This window comes from Bubalus kerabau, chromosome 6, assembly GCF_029407905.1.
Source record: "Bubalus kerabau isolate K-KA32 ecotype Philippines breed swamp buffalo chromosome 6, PCC_UOA_SB_1v2, whole genome shotgun sequence".
Lineage (NCBI taxonomy): Eukaryota > Metazoa > Chordata > Mammalia > Artiodactyla > Bovidae > Bubalus > Bubalus kerabau.
The window spans coordinates 94,455,290-94,477,896 of NC_073629.1; the positions used below are offsets into that span (position 1 = coordinate 94,455,290).

General features: G+C 35.7%; 1 protein-coding gene across 12 annotated transcripts in view; it reads left to right on the top strand.

Annotated features, from left to right (window-relative positions):
* The window catches only part of TUT4 (terminal uridylyl transferase 4), a 127,759-nt gene extending 110,815 nt beyond the window's left edge, over positions 1-16,944 (top strand). For 4 of the 12 annotated variants that reach the window (XM_055585880.1, XM_055585878.1, XM_055585889.1 and 1 more), the window contains 6 exons: positions 6,428-6,543; positions 7,433-7,656; positions 8,429-8,529; positions 11,093-11,540; positions 15,218-15,376; positions 16,307-16,944. In XM_055585880.1, coding sequence (XP_055441855.1) covers positions 6,428-6,543; positions 7,433-7,656; positions 8,429-8,529; positions 11,093-11,540; positions 15,218-15,376; positions 16,307-16,395 — 1,137 coding nt within the window. In that variant the 3' untranslated portion in view covers positions 16,396-16,944. Of the gene's footprint in view, positions 1-6,427; positions 6,602-7,432; positions 7,657-8,428; positions 8,586-11,092; positions 11,541-15,217; positions 15,377-16,217 lie in introns of those variants that run through there. The other 8 variants (XM_055585885.1, XM_055585884.1, XM_055585886.1 and 5 more) reach the window with 8 other exon arrangements.
* The last annotated feature ends 5,663 nt before the right edge of the window (positions 16,945-22,607 follow it).

The window sequence follows — 22,607 nt, forward strand, 5'->3', positions numbered from 1 at the left end:
ATTAATTACATTACTGTTGATTTCTCCTTTAATGACTGTTAATATTTGCCTTATATATTGGGGTGCTCTGTATTGGGTAAGTATTTATATACAATTGTTATAGCTTCTTCTTGGAATGATTCCTTGATCATTATGTAGTGTCCTTCTTTGTCTCTTTTGTCTATTTTGAAGTAGTCTCTTTTGTCTGAGAAAAATATTGCTATTCCAGCTATCTTTTAATTTACATTTGCACAGAGTACCTTTTTCCATCCCCTCACTTTCAGTCTGTATGTGTCCCTAGATGTGAAGTAGTCTCTTGTAGATATCATGTATATGGATCTTGTTTTTGTATCCATTCACCTCTATTTCTTTTGGTTAGAGCACTAAACCCATTTAATGTTTAAGGTAATTACCAGTATATATGTTCCTATTGCCATTTTCTTAATTGGTTTGGATTTGCTTTGTAGGTCTTTTTTGTTCCCTTCCTGTTTTGTTCCAGTAGTCATGTATGGATGTAAGAGTTGGACTATAAAGAAAGCTGAGCACCGAAAAATTGATGCTTTTGAACTGTGGTGTTGGAGAAGACTCTTGAGAGTCACTTGGACTGCAAGGAGATCCAACCAGTCCATCCTAAAGGAAATCAGTCCTGGGCGTTCATTGGAAGGACTGATGTTGAAGCTGCAACTCTAATATTTTGGCCACCCACCTGATGCAAAAAACTGACTCATTTGAAAAGACCCTGATGCTGGGAAGGATTGAAGGCAGGAGGAGAAGGGGATGACAGAGGATGAGATGGTTAGATGTCATCACTGACTCAATGGGCATGAGTTTGGGTAAACTCCGGGAGTTGGTGATGGACAGGGAGGCCTGGCGTGCTTCGGTTCATGGGGTCGCAAAGAGTTGGACACGACTGAGTGACTGAACTGAACTGTTTTGTTCTCTTGTCTTGTGATTTGATGACTAACTTTAGTGTTGTATTTGGATTCTGTTTTCATTTTTGTGTATGTATCTGTTGTAGATTTTCAGTTTGTGGTTACCATGAGGTTTTGATATTCAGTTCAGTTCAATTGCTCAGTCATGTCTTGACTCTTTGTGACCCCATGGACTGCAGGACACCAGGCCTCCCTGTCCATCACCAATTCCTGGAGTTTACTCAAACTCATGTCCATTGAGTCAGTGATGCCATTCAACCATCTCATCCTCTGTCGTCCCCTTCTCCTCCAGCCTTCAATCTTTCCCAGCATCAGGGTCTTTTCAAATGAGTCAGTTCTTCGCATCAGGTGGCTAAAGTATTGGCATATCAGCTTCAGCATCGGTCCTTCCAATGAATATTCAGGACTTTTTTCCTTTAGGATGGACTGGTTGGATCTCCTTGCATTCCAGGGAACTCTCAAGAGTCTTCTCCAACACCACAGTTCAAAAGCAGCAACTCTTCGGTGTTCGGCTTTCTTTATAGTCCAACTCTCACATCTGTACATGACTACTGAAAAAACCATAGCCTTGACTAGACGGACCTTTATTGGCAAAGGAATGTCTCTGCTTTTTAATATGCTGTCTAGGTTGGTCACAACTAGTTTGTGGTGACCATGAGGTTTTGATACAGCATTCTGTATATAAAAAAGATTGTTTTAAGTTGCTGGTCTTTTAATTCAAACTTATTTCCAATATCCTGCATTTGTGTTCTCCTCTTCTCATAATTACTGGTTTTGATATCATATTTGTGTGCAGATGATTTCTTACCTTTACTTTGTATTTACTGGTAAGCTTTTCCATTCATAATTTTGTTTCCAGTAGTTGCCCTTTCTTTTCTGCTTAAAGTTCCTTTGGCATTTGTTGCAAAAGTGGTCTGGTGGTGCTGAATTTTCTTAGTTTTTTCTTGTTTGTAAAGCTTTTGCTTTCTCTATCAAATCTGAATTGAGAGCCTTGCCAGATGGGGTACTGTTAGCAGTAGGTTCTTTGCTTTCATCACTTTAAATATACCATCAGATCAGATCAGATCAGATCAGTCGCTCAGTCGTGTCCGACTCTTTGCGACCCCATGAATCGCAGCATGCCAGGCCTCCCTGTCCATCACCAACTCCCGGAGTTCACCCAGACTCAGGTCCATCGAGTCAGTGATGCCATCCAGCCATCTCATCCTCTGTCGTCCCCTTCTCCTCTTGCCCCCAATCCCTCCCAGCATCAGAGTCTTTTCCAATGAGTCAACTCTTCACATGAGGTGGCCAAAGTACTGGAGTTTCAGCTTTAGCATCATTCCTTCCAAAGAAATCCCAGGGCTGATCTCCTTCAGAATGGACTGGTTGGATCTCCTTACAGTCCAAGGGACTCTCAAGAGTCTTCTCCAACACCACAGTTCAAAAGCATCAATTCTTTGGCACTCAGCCTTCTTCACAGTCCAACTCTCCCTTTTTGCCTGCAGAGTTTCTGCTGAGAAATCAGCTGATAACCTTATGGGAGTTGCCTTGTATTTGTTGCTTTTCTTTGTTGCTTTTAATATTTTAATATTTTTTTCTTTGTTTTTAACTTTTGTCCATTTGATTCCTATTTGTTTTCGTGTGTTCTTCCTTGGGTTTATTCTACCTGGAACTCTCTGACCTTCCTGGAATTGGATGACTGTTTCCTTTCCTTTGTTAGGTAAGTTTTCAACTATTACCTCTTCAAATATTTTCTTAAGTCCCTTCTTTCTTTCTTTTCCTTCTGGGACTACATGATGTGAATGTTTGAGGCTTTTAAAGTTGTCCCAGAGGTCTCTTAGAGTGTCTTCATTTCTTTTCCTTCTTTATTCTGTTCCATGGCAGTGATATCCACCATTCTGATTTCCAGATCACTTATCCTTTCTTCTGCCTCAGTTACTCTGCTGTTGATTCCTTCTAGTGTGTTTTTCATTTTGGTTATTGTCTTGTTCATCTCTGTTTGTTCTTCAGCTCTTCTGTGTCTTTGTTAAACGTTTCTTTCATCTTCTTAATTTATGGCTCCATTTTTTTTTTAAGAGATCTTGGGTCATCTTCACTACCATTAATCTGCAATTTTTTATTTTATTTTTTTAACCCTAGATTGCTTATCTCCACTTCATTTTGTTTTTCTGGGGTGTTGTCTTGTTCCTTCATCTGGGACATATTCTTCTGTTGTCTCATTTTGTCTAACATTCTGTAATTACAGCTTCAGTTCTGCAAGCTGCAGGATTGTAGTTCTTCTTGTGTCTGCTGTCTGCCATCTGGTGGATGAGGCTGTCTAAGAGGCTTGTGCAGGCTTCTTGGTGGGAGGGTCTAGTTCCTGTCTGCTGGTGGGTGGTGCTGGGTCTTGTCCGTTTGGTGGTCAGGGCCATGCTCAGGAAGACTTTAAGTGACCTGTCTGCTGATGGGTGGGGCTGTGTTTCAGTCTTTTTGGTTTTTTGGCCTCAGGTGTCCTGGCACTTGAGCCTTCAGGCTGTTGAATAGGGTTAAGGTTGTGGGGAGGAAATAGTAGCCTCCAGGAGGACTCATACCAATGCATGCTCATTAAAACTGCTGCTGCAAGTGTCTTTGTTCCCAGAGTGAGCCACAGCCCCACCCCCAACCTCTGCCAGAGACCCTCCAATAATAGCAGGTAGATCTAGCCCAGTTTCTTATGAAGTCCCTGTTCTTTCCCCTGAGTCCTGGTACCTAGAGGTCCTCGTGTACTCCTTCTCAGAGTGGAATTTCTGTTTTTCCCAGTTCTGTGGAATTTCTGCAGTCAAACCCCACTGGCCTTCAAAGTTAGATTCTCTGGGGGCTTCTCTTCCTATTACCAGATCCTCAGGCTGGGAAGCCTGACATGAAGTTCAGGGCTTTCAGTCCTGTGGTAGAACTTCTGTGGTATAATTATTTTCCAGTTTGTGAGTTGCCCACACAGCAGGTATGGGATTTGATGTTACTGCAGTTGTGCCTCTCCTACAATTTTGTTGTGGCTTCTTCATCTTTGGATATAGGGTGTCTTTTTTGATAGGTTCCAGCCTTTTGTTTTTATTGTTCAATGGTTGTTCAGCAGTTAGTTGTTATTTTGGTGTTTCTCTAAGAAGGGGCTTCCCTGATAGCTCAGTTGGTAAAGAATCTGCCTGCAAAGAGACACCAGTTCGATTCCTGGGTCGGGAAGATCCCCTGGAGAAGGGAAAGGCTACCCACTCCAGCTTTCTGGCCTGGAGAATTCCATGGACTGTATAGTCCATGGGATCTCAAAGAGTCAGACACAACTGAGAAGGGGTGAACTCAGTCATTCTGCTTCATATCTTTCTGGCCAGTCACTAGATACACCTTCTTTATCAGAGACTGGTCCTTCCAGGTACTCTAGATCCATTCATTATTTTCTGTACCTTACAGATTCAGTCATCTGTGAAAAATATTTTCAAAGATGAAATAGATAAAATGTAATTGCAGATTAGGATTAACAATTTGCCTTCTATTTTAATGATAGGGAGCACTAACTTTGAACTCCAATTAAGCAAATGTCTCCTCCAGAAAATGTTCCTTTTTTCAAATTAGTAAACTTACATTATAAAAACATTATACTCTGTTATTATTAATATATTTTGAAATTCTTCAATAAAATTTTTGTGGGAATTTTCTCTCTTATTTTATAAGTACCTATATAATATAATGTCTTCAATTTTACCTGAACACCTAAAATTTTAACTGTCTGGCTCTTCCCAGAAGTTTGCTGACCCCAGGTCTAGGCCACCTTAACTAGGAAGGTGGGATGAAGAAAAATTGATTAAAGAGATAGATACTCAGGAATAGAATGGATACAACCTGGTGATTAATTAGAGGTGATGAGTCGAGGAGAAATCAGGGTGATTTCCTAGATTTTGCCATAAGCAACCAGGTAAATTAAGAAAGGCTTTCATTTTTGTCTTATCAGAAAAAATGATAATGAAGAGTTTAATAAATTATGTTGACTTCATCAGTAGTAAAGAATTATATTGTGTTCTTTTATAGAAATACAGTTTTATTGAGAAATAATTCATGTACTTTAGCGTTCACCTATATAAAGTGAGTAATTCAGTGTTTTTGAGTATTTTTTGCAGGATTGTACATCTAATTAGAACATTTTGTCCTCTCTCAAGGAAACTCCTGTCCCAATTAGCAGTCAGTCCTCCTTCCTTTTTCCTCTCACTCTGTTGATTTGCCTATTGTGGACGTTTTATGAAAATGGAATCAGAGTATGTGTAGCCTTTTGTGACTGGTTTCTTTCATCTAGCAGAATGTATTCAGGGTTCATTCAAGCTGTAGCATATATCAATACTTCATTCTTTTTTTTATGGTTGAATGATATTCCATTGTATGGTTATATTACATTTTATTTATTCATTCTTCAGTGTGTTGGAAATTTGTATTGTTTCTATTCTTTGGCTACTATGAGTAGTGCTGCTATAAATATTTGTGTACAAAATTTTCTGTGGATGTATGTTTTCATTTCTTTTGGGCATATACGTAACAATAGAATTGTTGGGTCATTTTAATAAGTTTATGTTTAACTTTCTGAGGAGCTACCAAGCTGTTTCTTAAAAGAATTGGACTATTTTATATTCCTACCTGCAATATATGAAGGTTCCAGTTTTTTCACATCCTCACAATACTTGTTGCTATCTTTTTTCTTTTCTAATAGCCATACAGTGGGTGTCTCTCTTAAACTTTTATCCCTGACATTAGATAGATTTGAAGAAATCAGAGTACTAAGTAGACCCGTTCTCTTGCCATCCAAGGATATGGGTATTGTCAGGATAAACTAGTCTTTGTGATAGTGCAAAACTGAACTAAAGCTTAGAAAGATAACAAAAGTAGTAAGATAAAGCAAAAATGAGCTGATTCTTCGAAGACTTGGAAAAATGATTTAAATTCTTATTGGCTCTCTGTATTCTTTTTAGGTATATTCTACTTTGGATAGTAAATGTTACATATTCTTGAAATGTTGAATGTAAATCCAGTGATATTTTAAACAAACCAGAGGATTGATTTATTTACATAGAGTTTTTTGTAAAGATACTGATTCCTTTGTGGAAGTAGCCTGGTGGGGCAGAAAGCATGAGATTTGTAATCAGACAGACTTAGCTTGAAATCCTTTATCTCTTACTTACTAGCTTTTTTTGCTGTGGACAAACGGCTTGAACTTTCCGAGCCTTGGAGCCTCAGTTTCCTCATCTATAAAATGAGCAGGAAAATAGTATCTACTTTATTGGGATATTACACAAAGATGTTACAGATGAATGAGAAAAAAGTGTGAATGTGAAGTGATTAGTACTGGTAGCAGCTGTGATATTGATGATGATAATTCTGAATCTTGTTTTCATATCATGGTTTTAGTTACAGTGAAATACTTGTTGATATTTATTTTGTTTTTTAAAAAATTACTTTTGGGTCCTGGTCTGTTTTCCATTTGGATTCAAAAGTTTACAGTGATTTTTTTTTCCCCTAGTAAAGTTGTATTTTCTTCCTAGGAGTACTTCTTTGATTCCAGAGTATTAACAGATGGAGAACTGGCTCCCAATGATCGATGTTGCCGTGTATGTGGAAAAATAGGCCACTATATGAAAGACTGCCCCAAAAGGAGAAGGTTGGCAAATGATTATATAACAACATTGTAGGGAAAATAAATATGAGGCAAATTGAAGGTATACCTGTGTTTAGATAATGTTTAAATTGAGAAAGTTTAGACCTTGAAGTTGACCCTTAGATAAATGTATATTTGAATGGTGTTTTGTGAAAGAGTGAGATTTATTCCTGGTACATTGGTGTCTCATGATGTTTATTATTTGTTCATCTATTCATTAAGGCTTTTTAAACTGCAGAAGTATTTATTAACACCTACTGTATGCTGGAAAGTGTGCTAGGATCCAAGGGAAAAAAAAGACCAAGATACGAGGTTCTTGCTGAGAACCTCACTGTTACGAAAACAAATAATTAAAAAATAATTAAATGAATCTTTGAGGTATATATTGTAAGATATGCCTATACTCTTTCCCTTAAGGAATATACATCCTCTGTGCTCCCTGAAAATATGTCTGTCATACTTTGCTGTGTTCTTTATACTATGTTATTAGGCCAGGAAATTCCTTTTTTAGTCATCAAGCCTTACTTAATGTAAAGAGCTTAGAACTTTTCATACAGAACAAATTCGTAGTTTCCATCACTGCTATTTATTAGAGAAGACACTTTCTCTAAGCCTCAAATGTCTTTCTCTATAAAATGGAGATAATAAATAGCCAGCTAAGGATTGTAGAATTAAAATTTGCTATTAAACATTAAAAATTGATATTGTATTTTGAAACTACTAGAATACCCAGTGTCTGCCATATGAGTAGGTATGTGAGAACCCTTGCCTTCAAAAAAGTGCATGAAACAATGGGCATGTTAGTCCCTTTATGGTGAGGCTCTTGTATAGTTTAGTTTATTCTATAGTTCCCTCGGTTTGTAAGTCCCTAGCCCCACATTATTGCTATCAGCAGTTTACTGTTTAGACTAAAGAAGAAAGACAGTGAAGAAGAGAAAGAAGGGAATGAAGAGGAGAAAGACTCCCGAGACCTTCTTGACCCCCGAGACCTCCACGACACTAGAGACTTTAGAGACCCCAGAGACCTCAGATGTTTTATCTGTGGAGATGCAGGACATGTGCGAAGGGAGTGCCCAGAGGTCAAGCTGGCCCGTCAGAGGAATAGCAGTGTGGCAGGTAAATAGAAAAAGCCAAAAATAGTTTTTGGCGGAAATAGTGTCATTTATGTTGATGTCATTTTAAGGGCCCTGATTCTTCTCTATTCTAAACATAGCTGTATGACTTTAGGTCTTTTAATTTATTAAAGAGAAAATTTAGGTTTTTACTTTGAATAGTATTTGGATATGTTTAATATCAAGGTCTTAGCAGTCTGTTGTATTCAGTCAACTCCCTCCAAGTATTTTTTGGATTTGAGTCATATTCTTTATTCTCTTGCTATGAAAAGTTAACAAAAGTTAACTACCCACCCCCAAAAGTTAATGAGAGATTGTTTTTCTGGGAATATATAGGAGAAATTGTATCTCTTCTCATGTCTTTTATGAGAGAGGGAGATCTGTTCTTATTATATTTCATAGGGAATTTTATGAATTAGAAACCCAGATGAGAGTTTATTGAAAGAAAAAAACAAAATATATGTGATGATTTCTAGTTATTCAGATTCTTGTCGCCAGAGTTATTTTCTTAAATAAATGTATAATCTTCTTTAGAAAACAGTATGATATTTGTTCTTGTTTCCAGAATCACTGTGTTTTTTTAATGCTCTAAGGATTGAGAAATGGCTTAAATTAAAAAATGAGTTGTTAAAAAGTTCTTTGCTAACATAATCATAGTTTAAAAGTCCAAGTTTGTAAAATCACAGATTTGAAACTGTTGTACTGAAGAAGGGAGTTTATTGATTACCATTTCTGTTATTTTATCTATTGAATTTCTTTTTGATGTCTTCTCTTAGCAGCCCAGCTGGTCCGCAATCTTGTAAATGCCCAGCAGGTGGCTGGTTCAGCCCAGCAACAAGGTGATCAGTCCATAAGGACTAGGCAGTCCTCAGAATGCGTGAGTACTCTGCTTGCAGATGGGTTGGTCTTGGCAGGAAAACAGCTCTAATTTTGGTGGGTGATAAGGTTGATCTTTGAGATTGGCAAATTCAGTCTTTCCGATTACACAATGCTTTATAGAGATGTCCTTGCTAGGCACATCAGCTAGAATGAGCATTACTTTTGGAGTAATATAGATCTGAGTTTTAATCTACGGGCAAGATACTTAACTTCAGTGAACCTATTTCTTATTTATAAAATAAGGTAACCACCAAATAAGGTTGTTGGTTGGATTATAATAAGGTAATAACTTTGAGGTTTTAGGTTTTGCATAATGCAGGAATGTGGAAGAATATTCTATAATGAAAGAACACTGTTAATTAAAAATAGACCCCAAAATTGAGATGTATTAAGGATTTAGTACTGTTAAGGCAGTGCATGCATGATACTTCATTTGCTTGAAATTTTTTGGCTTCTCATCACCGATATGGATACCTAGTGAAATGTATCCTGTAAAAGACAGAGTATTTAATTAGATTTCTGATTCACAGGTTTCATGTTATCTTTGCTGAGTTGCTCTAACCTTTGTCTAAATATGTATTCACCTTGCACATTTTAAATTAGGTAAATACTAATTGAATGCTTATTCTAAATCTGACACTGTGCTTTAGTGTTTCACACCTGTTATCACATTTAATCCTTCGAATGGCCATGTGAAGCGATAGGTATTGGTATGATCAAATTTTACAAATTGGGAAGCTGAGAATAAGAGAAATTAAAAGATTCAAACACAGGTCTACATCACTTCAAAGCTGTTAACTATTAAACATGCTAAATCTGATGTGATCTGTGTTTTGGAAAAAAATTCTTAGAGCATTTGAAGAGCAATAGTAGAACCTGTCTTAAAAAAAACGTTTAGGATCCCACTAACCCTACCTCCAACACTTGAATATGTACTACTATGGGTCTGACATTTTCATAAAAATTATATAATAACAATTATATTACAGTAACAACATTTATTGATTGCTATTTGCTATCTATGCATTTTTCCTGTTTCTTCTTATTAAATATTTTTAAAAGACTGAAAAAGTATGGAAAATGATAAACATCCATGCACTACTACCAGGCTTTAAAAATTCTCAGTGTTTTCTTATTTTGGTTTTATTTAAGAGTATCCACAGTTGACAACTCCTATGCATTCCTCTTGGATGCTGTTCCCTTCTTAAAACTTTCCTACTATCCCTTCCTTGCTACTAAAATGTATCTACTATTCTGAATTTGGTGTTTATGTTTTTGACATATATTGTTGTAGTTAATCTTCACAAAAACCTATGATGTAGATTCTATTATTTATACTTTACAGGTGAAGAAACTGAGATTTAAGTTTGTTGCCTGAGGTCAATAAACACTTGGAACCAGAACTTGTATCCTTAGGTTCTATTTCCAAAACCTGTGCTCTAACCACTTTCCTATGGTGCCCCTAACTCTCATCCTCTACTTCTAGCACTCACCCTACCTGAGACTGGGTAAGAGTCTGACTAATGGACTTTGCTATTCAAGGTCTCAGAAAGCACTTCAGCTTCAACATGTCTAGAATGTAGCTTATATTTCTTTCCAACTTCCCAAGTTTGCCTGTTCCTCCTGTCTTCTCCATCTCATTGAATGATCTCACTGTCTCTAGTTTCCTGAACTACTGCTTTTCCCTCAACCTCCTCATCCAGTCAGTCACCAGGTCCTATTGTTTCTATCTATAAAAAATAGTTCACATCCATTTGCTTCCCTAGCCTAGGTAACTGTCATTTCAGATTCCAATTACTTTAAAAGGCCATTTGCTTTTGTTTCTGCATACCTTCAGTTATGTTGTTCTAACTGAATCTTCCCTTCTCCTTTTTCTCTAGTCTCTTTTATCGTATTGGTTTCCATTTAAGTCTCAGCTTAAAAGTCGCTTCCTTCAGGAAGATTTCCTTAATTTCCACTTGCTTTCATCTTGTTTTCTCTTCTTCTCCCAAAGTGGGTTTAGGTATTCCTGCTCTGGGATTTCATTATACATTATACAGTCTTTATCATAGTAATCATTATATTTTATTGTGATTGCTTATGTAATTTTTATCTGTTCCTCCTCTTTTTCCTTATTGACTTTAAGCTTCATGAGGGCATACATGTTAGTATTTTATTTTTAATACCTAGAACAATGCCCAGTACATAACTGACACCCTGTAAATGCTTGTTGAGGAGCTAAATGAAAGTCAGTGTGAGATACTTAGATGTAAACTTCTGGTTACAGTTGGAGTTGTGGGTTCTATGTGATAAGTATGTTGTCTGGACTTTGTCTTCTTTGGGCAATAAAAAGGTTTATAGATAAAACCTATGTGAGAGAGGGTTGAGAACCTTGGGAAAAACTCTACCTTCATATAAAATGAGGTTCTGTTATTATCTGTTAGTATGTATATCATAGAGTTCTGTTTATAGTATTCTGATGAAGTAACTCCATAGTTTTATATTTTTATAATTTCTGCTTTTATAAAATTAAGATGTTCATAAATTAATTTTAAAATATATCTTTTTTTTTTTCTCTACAGTCTGATTCGCCATCTTATTCTCCTCAGCCCCAGCCATTTCCACAGAACTCTTCCCAATCCACTGCCATTACCCAGCCTCCATCCCAGCCAGGATCCCAACCCAAGCTTGGCCCACCTCAGCAGGGAACCCAGCACCCCCATCAGGTCCAGATGCCTATGTATAACTTTCCTCAGTCACCACCAGCTCAGTATTCTCCCATGCACAACATGGGATTGTTGCCAATGCATCCCCTCCAGATCCCTGCCCCGTCCTGGCCTATTCACGGCCCAGTGATCCATTCTGCACCAGGCAGTGCACCCAGCAATATTGGCCTGAACGATCCCAGCATCATCTTTGCACAGCCTGCTGCCAGACCCGTGGCGATCCCTAGCTCCTCTCATGATGGACACTGGCCCCGTACTGTGGCTCCAAATTCCCTGGTGAACAATGGTACAGTGGGGAATTCGGGTAACCCTTTCTTTTCTTCTTTTGTATCTTTCTGTAGAAAGGTTGGATGAATTGTATTATTGGTTGAACCTGGGGAGATAAATGTGAGTAAAAAGATGGCAATCATTATTTGTGGAGTGGGGAGCATAAGGTAAGGTGAAGAGTATGGGCTATGGATTCAGACCACCTGGATTTGAATTGTGGCTCTGCCATTTATTATGTGGCATCAGGCATTTGCTTAATCTCTTTGTACATTGGTTTCATGTGTGAAATAAGTGTGTATTAATAGAACCTAACTCTCAGAAATGTTGGGAATATTAAATAAGATAATAAATATAAATGTTTGTTATTATTTTAAAATTTCATTGCAGTCTCATTTGGTGTAGGTATTATTAACACTTATTTTTACAGTTGAGGAAATTGTGAAGAGTTAAAAATAACTGTCATGCTGTCATAATCATAGTAGATCCAGGATTTAAACTTAATTTCTTTCTTTAAAACCTATAATCTTTGCTTTGGACTCTTAGTATCTCCTTACTTACTAAGAAGCAGTTTTCTAAAAAGAAAAAGATTAGTAACCCTTTATAGCTTAAGAAAGAATAGTGTTTTTTACTGATATTTAAATAATGCATATTCTTTGTAGAGCATTTGAAAAAGAAAAAATAAACCGTATATAATCTTAATTCCTGGGTAGAATTGTTCAGAAATATTTTGGTTTATTGCTAGCCAGTCATTCTTTTCATTTTTATGTATTTAAAAATAGTTGATAAATGCTGTTAAACTAGTTTTACATTATATTTATTTTTAAAACTTTTATCATGGAAAACTTGAACACGAAAGGAGAGAGTAAAGTATAACCCTCCCATTACCTGGATTTAAGTTATCTATGTTTTCTATTTACTGTTTGTGATTCTTCTGTAACTTACTGTCTATGATTCTTTTCCTTATTAACTACTTGGTTATCCTCATATATTGTTTGTAGAGGAAATGTAGAATAAAAGCTTGATTATTTATAAATTTTCAGAATAATTTTAGTGATAGTTTTAAATCAGTATATGTTTTCTTAAAGCACTGTAATGGAGGAATCTCTGACCTCTTTTGGAATAATACAGATAGTATATTTTGCTGAGCAGAAATTCCAGAATGTGGAACTCATTTAGATTTCAAGGATCAAAGGATATATGTCTTACATGGCCATTCTAATGTGGCCTCTGCTCTTCTCATTCAACGAATGTTTATTGTATGCATGCTATGATAAGCACTGTGATAGTCACTGAGTTATATAACCATGAAGACAGACACACGCTTTGCCTTTTGATATATTGATTCAGTTTGAACAGTTTTAACTTCTTCTTCTCTCTACCACTAGTTGATCTCTGTTTTAGCCTTAATGAACTAATTAATTAACACCCTACAGACACACCATTCTCTTACCCCTAATTATTTACTTAAGTGGTTGGTTCCCTCTGCCTGGAATGTCCTCTCCAATAACTCTCCTGTTCACTCTTGCCTCCTCCTGCTTTTCTCCAAAAGCTTGACTGACTTACTTATCCTTCATTTTAAAATTTGGATTACTTTCTTTAGGAAGTCTCTAATTCTTATAGATCCTCTCCTTCAATTGTATTAGGTATTCTTTTCTCTCCTCCATGTTTCCTTAATATCCATATTATAAGACCCGTCTTACTGTGTTGAAATTGCCTGTTTACTTGTCTGCATAATGCATTAGATTGAACTTTTAGAGATTGTAAATTGTTTCTTGCCTATCATTGTCTCCCTAGTGTCCAGTATAGTGCCTGTTGTCAGATAGATGTTGTTTGTATACTTCTATTATATAATAAACTATTACTCAACAAAAAAATTTATTATTTGTTGGATGGGTGTACAACTTCTAGTTACTATTACTGCTAAAATTAACATTATGTTAAAAATGGAAAAACCAGATGGGGATATATTAAAATGATAATAGTGTTTGCGTTAGAATAGGGGGTTGTATGAGTGTTTCCCCCCATTTTTCAAATTGTCTTTAATGGTAATTGTTCAGACTATCTCAAATTACAAAAATATTTGGTTGTGAAAAATGACCAAGAGAGATTGAACTATATCCTAAAAATACTCTTTTATGTAAATATTTCTCAGTTAGTAAGGATCTCAGTGATGTATACCCAGTCTTATTTTTTGTAAACTCTGAGCTCTGCAGCTTCAGCTCTCAGTTGTAACTTGTTTACGAACTTGCAGTGAACCAGCTGCTATGTGTACTAGCTACCTCCTGAGAAGACCAAGCCTGTAGGAGTGTGGCTAGTACGGGTTTTGGTTTTCTTCTTCTCTATCCTGTCCCTCCTAACTTCCTGCTAGCAAGTTTAGTAAATAAGGGCCAGTGTCTTTCAGATTATTTCCTGCCACATTTTGATCCTGAATGAGAAAAGCCTCCAGAAATGATCCAGAAGATTCAGGGGTTACTGCATTTTGAAAGACTTACTTTAAAATAGGTCTTAAAGGGAAGTAGATTGGTGGGGGTGGTTTGCCGTAGAATAGGACTCATGTTTGGTTTTTTTTTTTTCTGAGTTCCTGGTTATATGCCAGAATTTGTGCAAGCCACTTTATTTTTCTTATCTTATTTAATCCTCATAACAACCTGAGGTTCATAATTAAACTTTAGTAATTTTTGTAATTAGTATTTGAACTTAAAGTTGTTTAGCACCAAGGCCTGTTTTCAACCATTTCACCACAGTGTCTCAGCTTCTAACAGAATCTTCCAGGCCAGTATATAATTGATTCTAGGATAATTGGCAGTGTCTTTATGATAAAATGTAAGCTGCTTAATGACATACTAAGGTTCTTTGAAATATAAATTCTACCTACCTGTCCAGCCTTTCCTCTTACCACTGCTTTCCTTTGCGTTTGTCTCTATTGCCAGTTGTTTTGCAGCTTCCCAAACTTGCTGTACTTTCCTGCTTCCTGGCTTTTGAACACACTATTCCTTCTGTCTGAATCCCTCCCTCTCCCATTTTGCCTAACTTGTTCCTTGTCTTTTAAAATTCAATTTAGTCAATCATTTTAGGAAAACTTTCTCTGTCTTTGAACAGTTGGATTAGTCCCCTCTTTAGACACCATCACCAATCTGTTACAGCGATTACCACATATTATTATATATGTCTTCTTAAGTATTTCCTTTATGAATAATTTAGGAACAGTTACAGTGTTTTATTCCTTAAAAGTTTTTTTGGTTGACATATATACACTGTACATAATACATATATTGACGTATGTACATTATTGATATATATATACACAAATTGATATGATTTACACTGTTAATATATAGTATTAATTGTGTAGATATGTCAACCAAAAAAACTTTTAAGAAATAAAACACTGTAATTGTTCTCAAATTATTCCTAAATAAGACGTTTAGATAACTAATGAGAACCTACTGTATAGTATAGGGGACTCCACTCAGTGCTCTTTGGTGATCTAAATGGGAAGGAAATTTAAAAAAGGGTATATGTGTAGCATATAGCTGATTATAAAGCAACAATACTTCAATAAAAATTTTTTTAAAAATTTGGGAGGAGGATATCCTTGGCATTTAGCATATTTCTTGGTCAGTGATGACCAATAAATCTTTGTGGAATGAAGGAATGTTTGAATGAACAAGGTGATGTTTTAACATATTTCTCTCCTTTGTTCTTGAAATACAGAGCCAGGATTTCCAGGACTGAATCCTCCAATTCCCTGGGAACATGCACCACGACCCCATTTCCCTCTTGTCCCAGCTTCGTGGCCTTATGGTTTGCATCAGAACTTCATGCATCAGGGAAATGCCAGATTCCAGCCCAACAAACCTTTCTATACTCAAGGTACCATTGCTTACATATTTGTTACAAGGCTGAGTGGGTTTTGTTCTGGGACAGTGGAGCCTTTGTAAAGGCCAGGATCTGGGAGTGAAACTTTAGGAATTCAGTAAATATTCATTGAGAGAGCATACTGTATGTCAGATTGTGCTAGATGCTTATTGCTCAAGCAGAATTAAATAATAACACCTACACTTAATACATATTTTTTAAGGAAAGTTAGACATGTAAAACAGACAAGGATAGGAGCTTAGAGGAATCCATTAACTTTGCCCTAGCAGAGAGAGCAGAATATGGACACCAGGGATCAAACTGCCTAAGATTTTGACATTTGAATTAGGTCTTGAAATATATGGAATTTTTTTCCCTAGAGATTGTGTAGAGATTAGAGAAGAGTGTTCTTAGCTGAGGCAAAAATATATGCAAAATCACTGAGTTTTGCCTCAGTAAAAAGAATAGGAAAAAAGAGAAAATAATAGTAGATGAGGTAAATGGAAAAATGTGTAGGTAATGAGGCTAGAGAAGGTCAGCTGAGGTCATATTATAAAGGAGTTTGGATTTAGTTTAGCAAGCAATGGAATCTAGTAGAATTTTTCAGTTGAGTAGTGTAATAGTTTGTTTAGTAAAACTGAGATTTGAATGACATTTGAATTGATTATATTGTTGGTACTTATGTATCAGTAATGGCTTTGATCTAAGTAATGAATAGCACATTATCTAGTCTTATTTGCCTCCACAGTATCTCAATTCAAATAAGGAATGTCTAGGGGGAAAAAGTTAATTCTAAGAGGTTATCAGGTAAATAGGCACAAGCCTTTCAGTTTCCTGTCTGTGTTGTGTCCAACAGACAGATGTGCCACCCGTCGGTGTAGAGAGCGTTGTCCCCACCCACCAAGAGGAAACGTGTCGGAGTAATGCAAGTCCATTTTCTTTCAGCTGGTCTACAGATGCACAGCAACCAGCCAATCCTGCTGTCTCAAGGGTATCCGTACCTCAGTGTCAGTTACATTCAGCAGAAAAAGTGACATTTAATGGAAAATAAAACAAATCAGGTTCTGATTTAAAATTTTAACATTTAGATAGCTTATTTAAATTCTAAGACTGTTTTTAAAGACTGTATTATTTGTATATAAATATGAACTATAGTTTTTACTAGTATCACCAAATTGGGTGATACAAATTTCATCTATTTTATTACCCTATTTTTAAGGGAATTTTGTTTTGTTTAACCTTGATGAATTGTATAAAGAGAGAATTTAAAAATTACATTCTTTATTTTCTATTAGCTGTATTCATACTTTGGTTGCTTCAGACTTTATATTATATTGTTCTTAAGAATTAGGAAAGACTTTCATGTGTTTTAAATTTGTCACTTCTATTCTTTACAGAACCTTGTAGTGCCAAAAACTTTTTAAAAGGTAAAAAAATAATAAAATAAAACCTCAAGATTGAAGATTTAGAATTTTTTTCTTTTACATTCTTGTATATTGAAAATATTCATACTTGAACAGAAATTTGCTTTTGTCTGTATTTGAAGTAATTCTATTTTAAGTTAATAAATCTTTTTGACAAGAGTCAAATTTGGTTAATTCATCTAGTTGTTTAGATGATAGGAATATAATGTTACAATTCAGAGATTTTTTTTAAAGTATTTATTTATTAGGCTGCACCCTGTCTTAGTTGTGGCATGTGAACTCTTAGTTACTACATGTGGGATCTAGTTCCCTGACCAGGGATTGAACCCAGACCTTGCATTGGGAGTACAGAGTCTTAGCCACTGGACTACCAGGGAAGCCCCAGAGATTTGTTTTACTCCCAGTGAATAGACTATTCTAAATCACAGACTTAATTTTAGAAAAAGATCTAAGAATCTTTTCACTTTATTTTATTGGATCTTCACAATACCCACATGAGATTGATAGAAGCAGATACTATCTCATTTTATCATTGAAAAAACTGGAGGTGCAAAACAAAATGAATTCTAAAGTTAGGACAGTTACATGTTGGGAATCAATTTGAAACAGGTCTTTGAAGTAGAGTTTTTAAACCATTGAAACGGATACTGACAATTAGAATGGAGGGAAGGTAATTCTTATTTACTGAGGAACTAACATATGCCAGACTGTTTTGAGTCCTGTATTACTGCCTGGAAAGTACACTTGCAAGGATGGTGTTTACCAATAATACCTCGTGATCAGTGATTATAGTTGGATTTCAAGCTTGTATTGGTGGTGGTGTATTTAACTGTTCCTGGTACTTTATGTTGAAGTGAGGTCATCTTACATGAACAACTGAGCGAGACTTGCCAGAGATTTCAGACTAAATGATGCTATAGATTTATTTGGAAATCTGCAGAATAAGTAAATACAATGTCTTTTAAGAACAGTGTATTATCTTTCTTCTGCTTCCTCACAGATACATGTTTCTTAAATATGAGAGCACGTGGGCTTTTGCCACAGTTCCAGTATGGAAGGGAGATGCTTGAAATCTATTGCAGGTGGTTGGAAGGCTTTCCTGCCGTATTTATAGCCTTGGAAAGAAATTTATTAAATGTTAAGCTGTTAATTTTTCATATTAAAGCTTCAGCATGCCTTGGTGATCATTGTGAATTACTATGCTGTGCACCTGGAACTAACATAGTGTTGTTGATCAGTTAAACTTAAAAAAAAAAAAAAAAAAGCTTCATTCACAATCTCATGGAATCCTCCTAAGTGGTGGAGTTTAGCTTATTGCTTTTGTTAATGATGAGATAGGTAACTGGCCCAATGTACACTTTTCTGTTAAAATATGACTTAAGAGAATTCAAGATTTTTCTTTAAAGTCAGTGTTCTAAGCATTTCATGTCCTTTCAGGTCTTAGAGAATAGAGTGCTGGTTTTTCTGTTCTACTTTTGTACATATTTTAAATATTCATTAAAAAGAAAATGATTTGAGAATTCCCTGGTGGTCCAGCGGTTAGGACTTTGCACAAGCACTGCCAAGGGCCTGGGTTCAATCCTTGGTCGGGGAACTAAAATGCCAAAAGCTGTGCAGCGCAACAGTCCCCTTGCCCCCCATATTAATCTGCAACAAGAGACTGCCCCAGTTCAGCCTTCCTTCTCAAAGGTAGGTAGTATACTATCTGGCAAAAGGTATTTATAGGGCAATAAACCCCAGTCACCTAAGTTTTACTTATATAACAGTGTTCCTATGTAGTAATTTTCAGCATTTCACTTGTCCTTCCTTCAGTAATTGCTAGTATTCAATTGTAGAACTGTTCCAAGTTGAAAAATAGAAAATTTGTTTGTAATTTATGTGGTAGTAGCTGAGTTTTACAATTTACAGACTTTTCATATAAACTATAAAATTTATTATGAATTCAAATCTCTTGTAGATCAACTGAAAAGTCTGAAATTCAGTCTTCTGCAGAGAATACACATACACATACACGCTTAAGATCACATTGCTTTGAAATTTTTGTATAGTGTTTAATCACATGGAGTAATTAACATGTTCCTTTGCCATTAAAGATTATTTAAAAATATGAACAATAACATACTGTATATTCATTCAGTCCCCTGAAGATAAGACATTTCTGCTGTTTCCAGCTCTTCTAATTTATAAAATATATATGTAAAATGATAGGATAGGCTACTCTTGTATTTGGTTATAGTCAGCTCTCAGTATCCAGAGAATTGGTTCCAGGATCTGTGGCAAATACCAAAATCCACAGGTGCTTAAATCCCATAGTTGGCCCTCCATATCCACATCTGCAGATTCAACCAATTTTGGATCATGTAGAACTGTAATGTTTATTGGGAAAAAAATCTGCATACAAGTGGACTCATGCAGTTCAAACTCACATTATTCAAAGATCAACTGTATTCTATTATGGTGAATTTTTTTTTTCAAATTAACATTTTATTATAAATGAAATATCTCAATTTTTATCTGTCAGTTTTTTATAAGTAAATACTTAATTCTTTATTTTGTTAACTATTCTATTAGCATTATTTATCTTGTATATTCAAGATTTATAATATAACCCATTTCAGTATTTTTTTTTAATTTTATTTTATTTTTAAACTTTACATAACTGTATTAGTTTTGCCAAATATCAAAATGAATCCGCCACAGGTATACATGTGTTCCCCATCCTGAACCCTCCTCCCTCCTCCCTCCCCATTCCATCCCTCTGGGTCGTCCCAGTGCACCAGCCCCAAGCATCCAGTATCGTGCATCGAACCTGGACTGGCAACTCGTTTCATACATGATATTTTACATGTTTCAATGCCATTCTCCCAAATCTTCCCACCCTCTCCATTTCAGTATTAAATGAGTAAATTTAAATTTCACTGTTAAATAATCATAAGAAATCAAAACAGATGTTAGGAAATTATATTCAATTGAATATTAAAAGCATAACAACCCAGAGATAAACAGCATTTATTCACAAACTACATAGATCTTGTGATAATAGAAATGATAATAGAAATATTATCTTGTGATAATAGAAATGATATGTACCTTTTAGGCAGAAACAAATCTTAAATGGCAATTATCACTGTACTTTTTAAGTCAGAATTTTTATTTAATATAAATTTATTTAATTGGAGGCTAATTACTTTACTATAAATGGGATTATTAGATAAAAAGGATAAACGTTATGGCTTCCCTGGTGGCTCAGAGGTTAAAGCATCTGCCTGCAATGTGGGAGACCTGGGTTCGATCCCTGGGTTGGGAAGATCCCCTGGAGAAGGAAATGCAACCCACTCCAGTATTCTTGCCCAGAGAATCCCATGGACGGAGGAGCCTGGTGGGCTAGTCCACAGGGGTCACAAAGAGTCAGACATGACTTAGCGACTTCACTTTCACTTTCAGGATAAACATTCAAAGGTTCCTACTGTGCTGTGCTAAGTCGCTTCATTGTGTCCAACTCATTGCCACCACATGGACTGTAGCCCTTAAGGCTCCCCTGTCCATAGGATTTTCCAGGCAAGAACTACTGGAGTGGGTTGCCTTTTCCTGCTCCAGGGAATCTTCTGGATGTAAGGATCTAATCCATGTCTCTTACACTGACATTTCCTGGTGGGCAGGTTCTTTACCACTAGCGCCACCTGGGAAGCTACATACTACAAAATTGCTGTATTGCCAAAAAGTGGTTACTAATTTGCAATTCCAAGAAACAATATATAAAATGTGTTGGTAAGCTTATAAAAAAGCCCTAAATGCCAAACACAGTTTTTCCTTGTAAAGGATAATGTTTATTAAAAAAAAGCATTAAATAACAGTATGAAAATCACTAAAAATTCCATAAGCCAGAAATATTAATATCCAGTGAGTTTCATTCTTTCAAACCATCTCTTTAATACACACATAACATATAGTTACACATACATAAGAAAAGTTTTACAAAAGTGGGTTCATATGCTGTATTTAGTACATATAGCAAATTAATTTTACTTCAATTTAACTGAAGAAAAAAATGTAAAATTTTCAACTTATAAAAAATTTTTTCTACAAGAGAATCTAAAGACTCCTAAAATTAAGGACTCTAAAGACTCCTAAAATTAAGGACAAGTATAGAAAACATTAAAGAGGCTGGAGTTTTTTTTTTCCAGCTTCATGTATGTTTTAGAGATCGTATGACTCCTGTCATAAAAAACCGAGTTCTCCTACTTCCTGCTTACATTATTTCTGTACAGTGTTCAAATATTTCATTTGTCTTAACGATTTTCCATTATTTTTATGTAAAATTTCTAAAGTGTTTACTACCATTTCTTTTACTGCTGCCTTTTTTTCCCTAAGTCCTTAATTTGATTCATTTCTTATTCAGTAACATCAGGCAGTTTTCCCCCCAAGTGGTTGTATGCTTAAAAGCACTTGAAAACTTAAGAATGTCTATTCCCTTTATATTTTAAGGACAACCCTGGCTGGGTATAAAGTTCCTGGCACACTGTTTTCCTTAGACCTTTGGAGCCTTTTGCTTCACTGCCTTAATGGAGACCTGAGGCCATCCTGATCCTTTCCCTCACTATACATGACTTGATTTCTTTGCTTGGGTGCCCATATTTTTTCTCTTTAAATCAAGGTGATTTTTCTTCTATTTGAATTTTTTAAGTTGATTTGCTCAATTCTCTTTATCAGAAATATCAGTTAATCATGGGCAAGATTTCTTTCCATATCTTTTTATTATCTCTATAGCTTTTTCCATTTTTTATTTCCTCCCGTCTGTTTTCTCTGTGCCTTGTCTATTTTGTATTTTCTAAGGCTTTCATTTTCAGTTTTCAAATCTTCATTTCTTCAAGCTCTGCCATGCTTACTTTCCACCTCTTATCTTTTAATCTCTTTGAACTTGTATTCTTGCATTTAAAAAAAAAAACAGATCATTTTATCTTTTTTGAATCTGTAGAAACTTGTTCCTTTTTTTGGCTAGGAATGACCAGCATGTGAGCATTTTTTTCTGATTAGTGCTTATTTAAATTTAGATCTGCCAAAAGTAATGGAAAGGGGCTAGAGGAATCAACTTTAAGTTGTTACATTGGAAGCCTCTCACCAAATCCATTGTTTCCTTTGCCCTTGAGAATACATATCCCTTCATTCTTTAGTATTAAAAGGTCATCATGCCCAATGGCAAACTTTTTAAAGCAGTATAATTCAAATTGTGGGGAGTATAAACAATTTAGTGATTGTATACCCAACGGTAAAACTGATAATGCATAGAAATATCAGAATCTATTTTGCATAAGGAATATTTTCTTGAAATCTGTTTTAGTGCAGAATATGTATAAGTATAGAGGTAAGATGTAAAATATGTCTCAATACAGGCCAAAGAAAGTTGTAAACCTTTAGTTCCAAGGCCTCACTCATGCAGTAGGCTAGCACACAGATGACAGAAGTGGTCCCTCAGCAAGGTTTGTCCTCAAGTCATCTGCTCTACAATTCTGTAGTTTATCAAAGGGATCTCGAGAGAGAGAGGTTTGACATGTCCCACTCTCAAGTAGGCTTTCAGTGTGTAGTTTACGCTTGGGAAGGTTTATTTTTGGTATTAAATATTACTGGGGTTTAGGGTGGGTTTCTACATGTTTATACTTTAAAAATATACTTTTAAAACTAATATACTGGATGATAACTTGGTTGGTCCATAGGTCATTCAGCCAGAATACACTTTTTTTTTTCGATTTAGAGCACTTTGATAAAAGAAATAACTGCTAGGACTCGATGTAACAGATTCAAATAGAGGCGCTTACATTTAATTT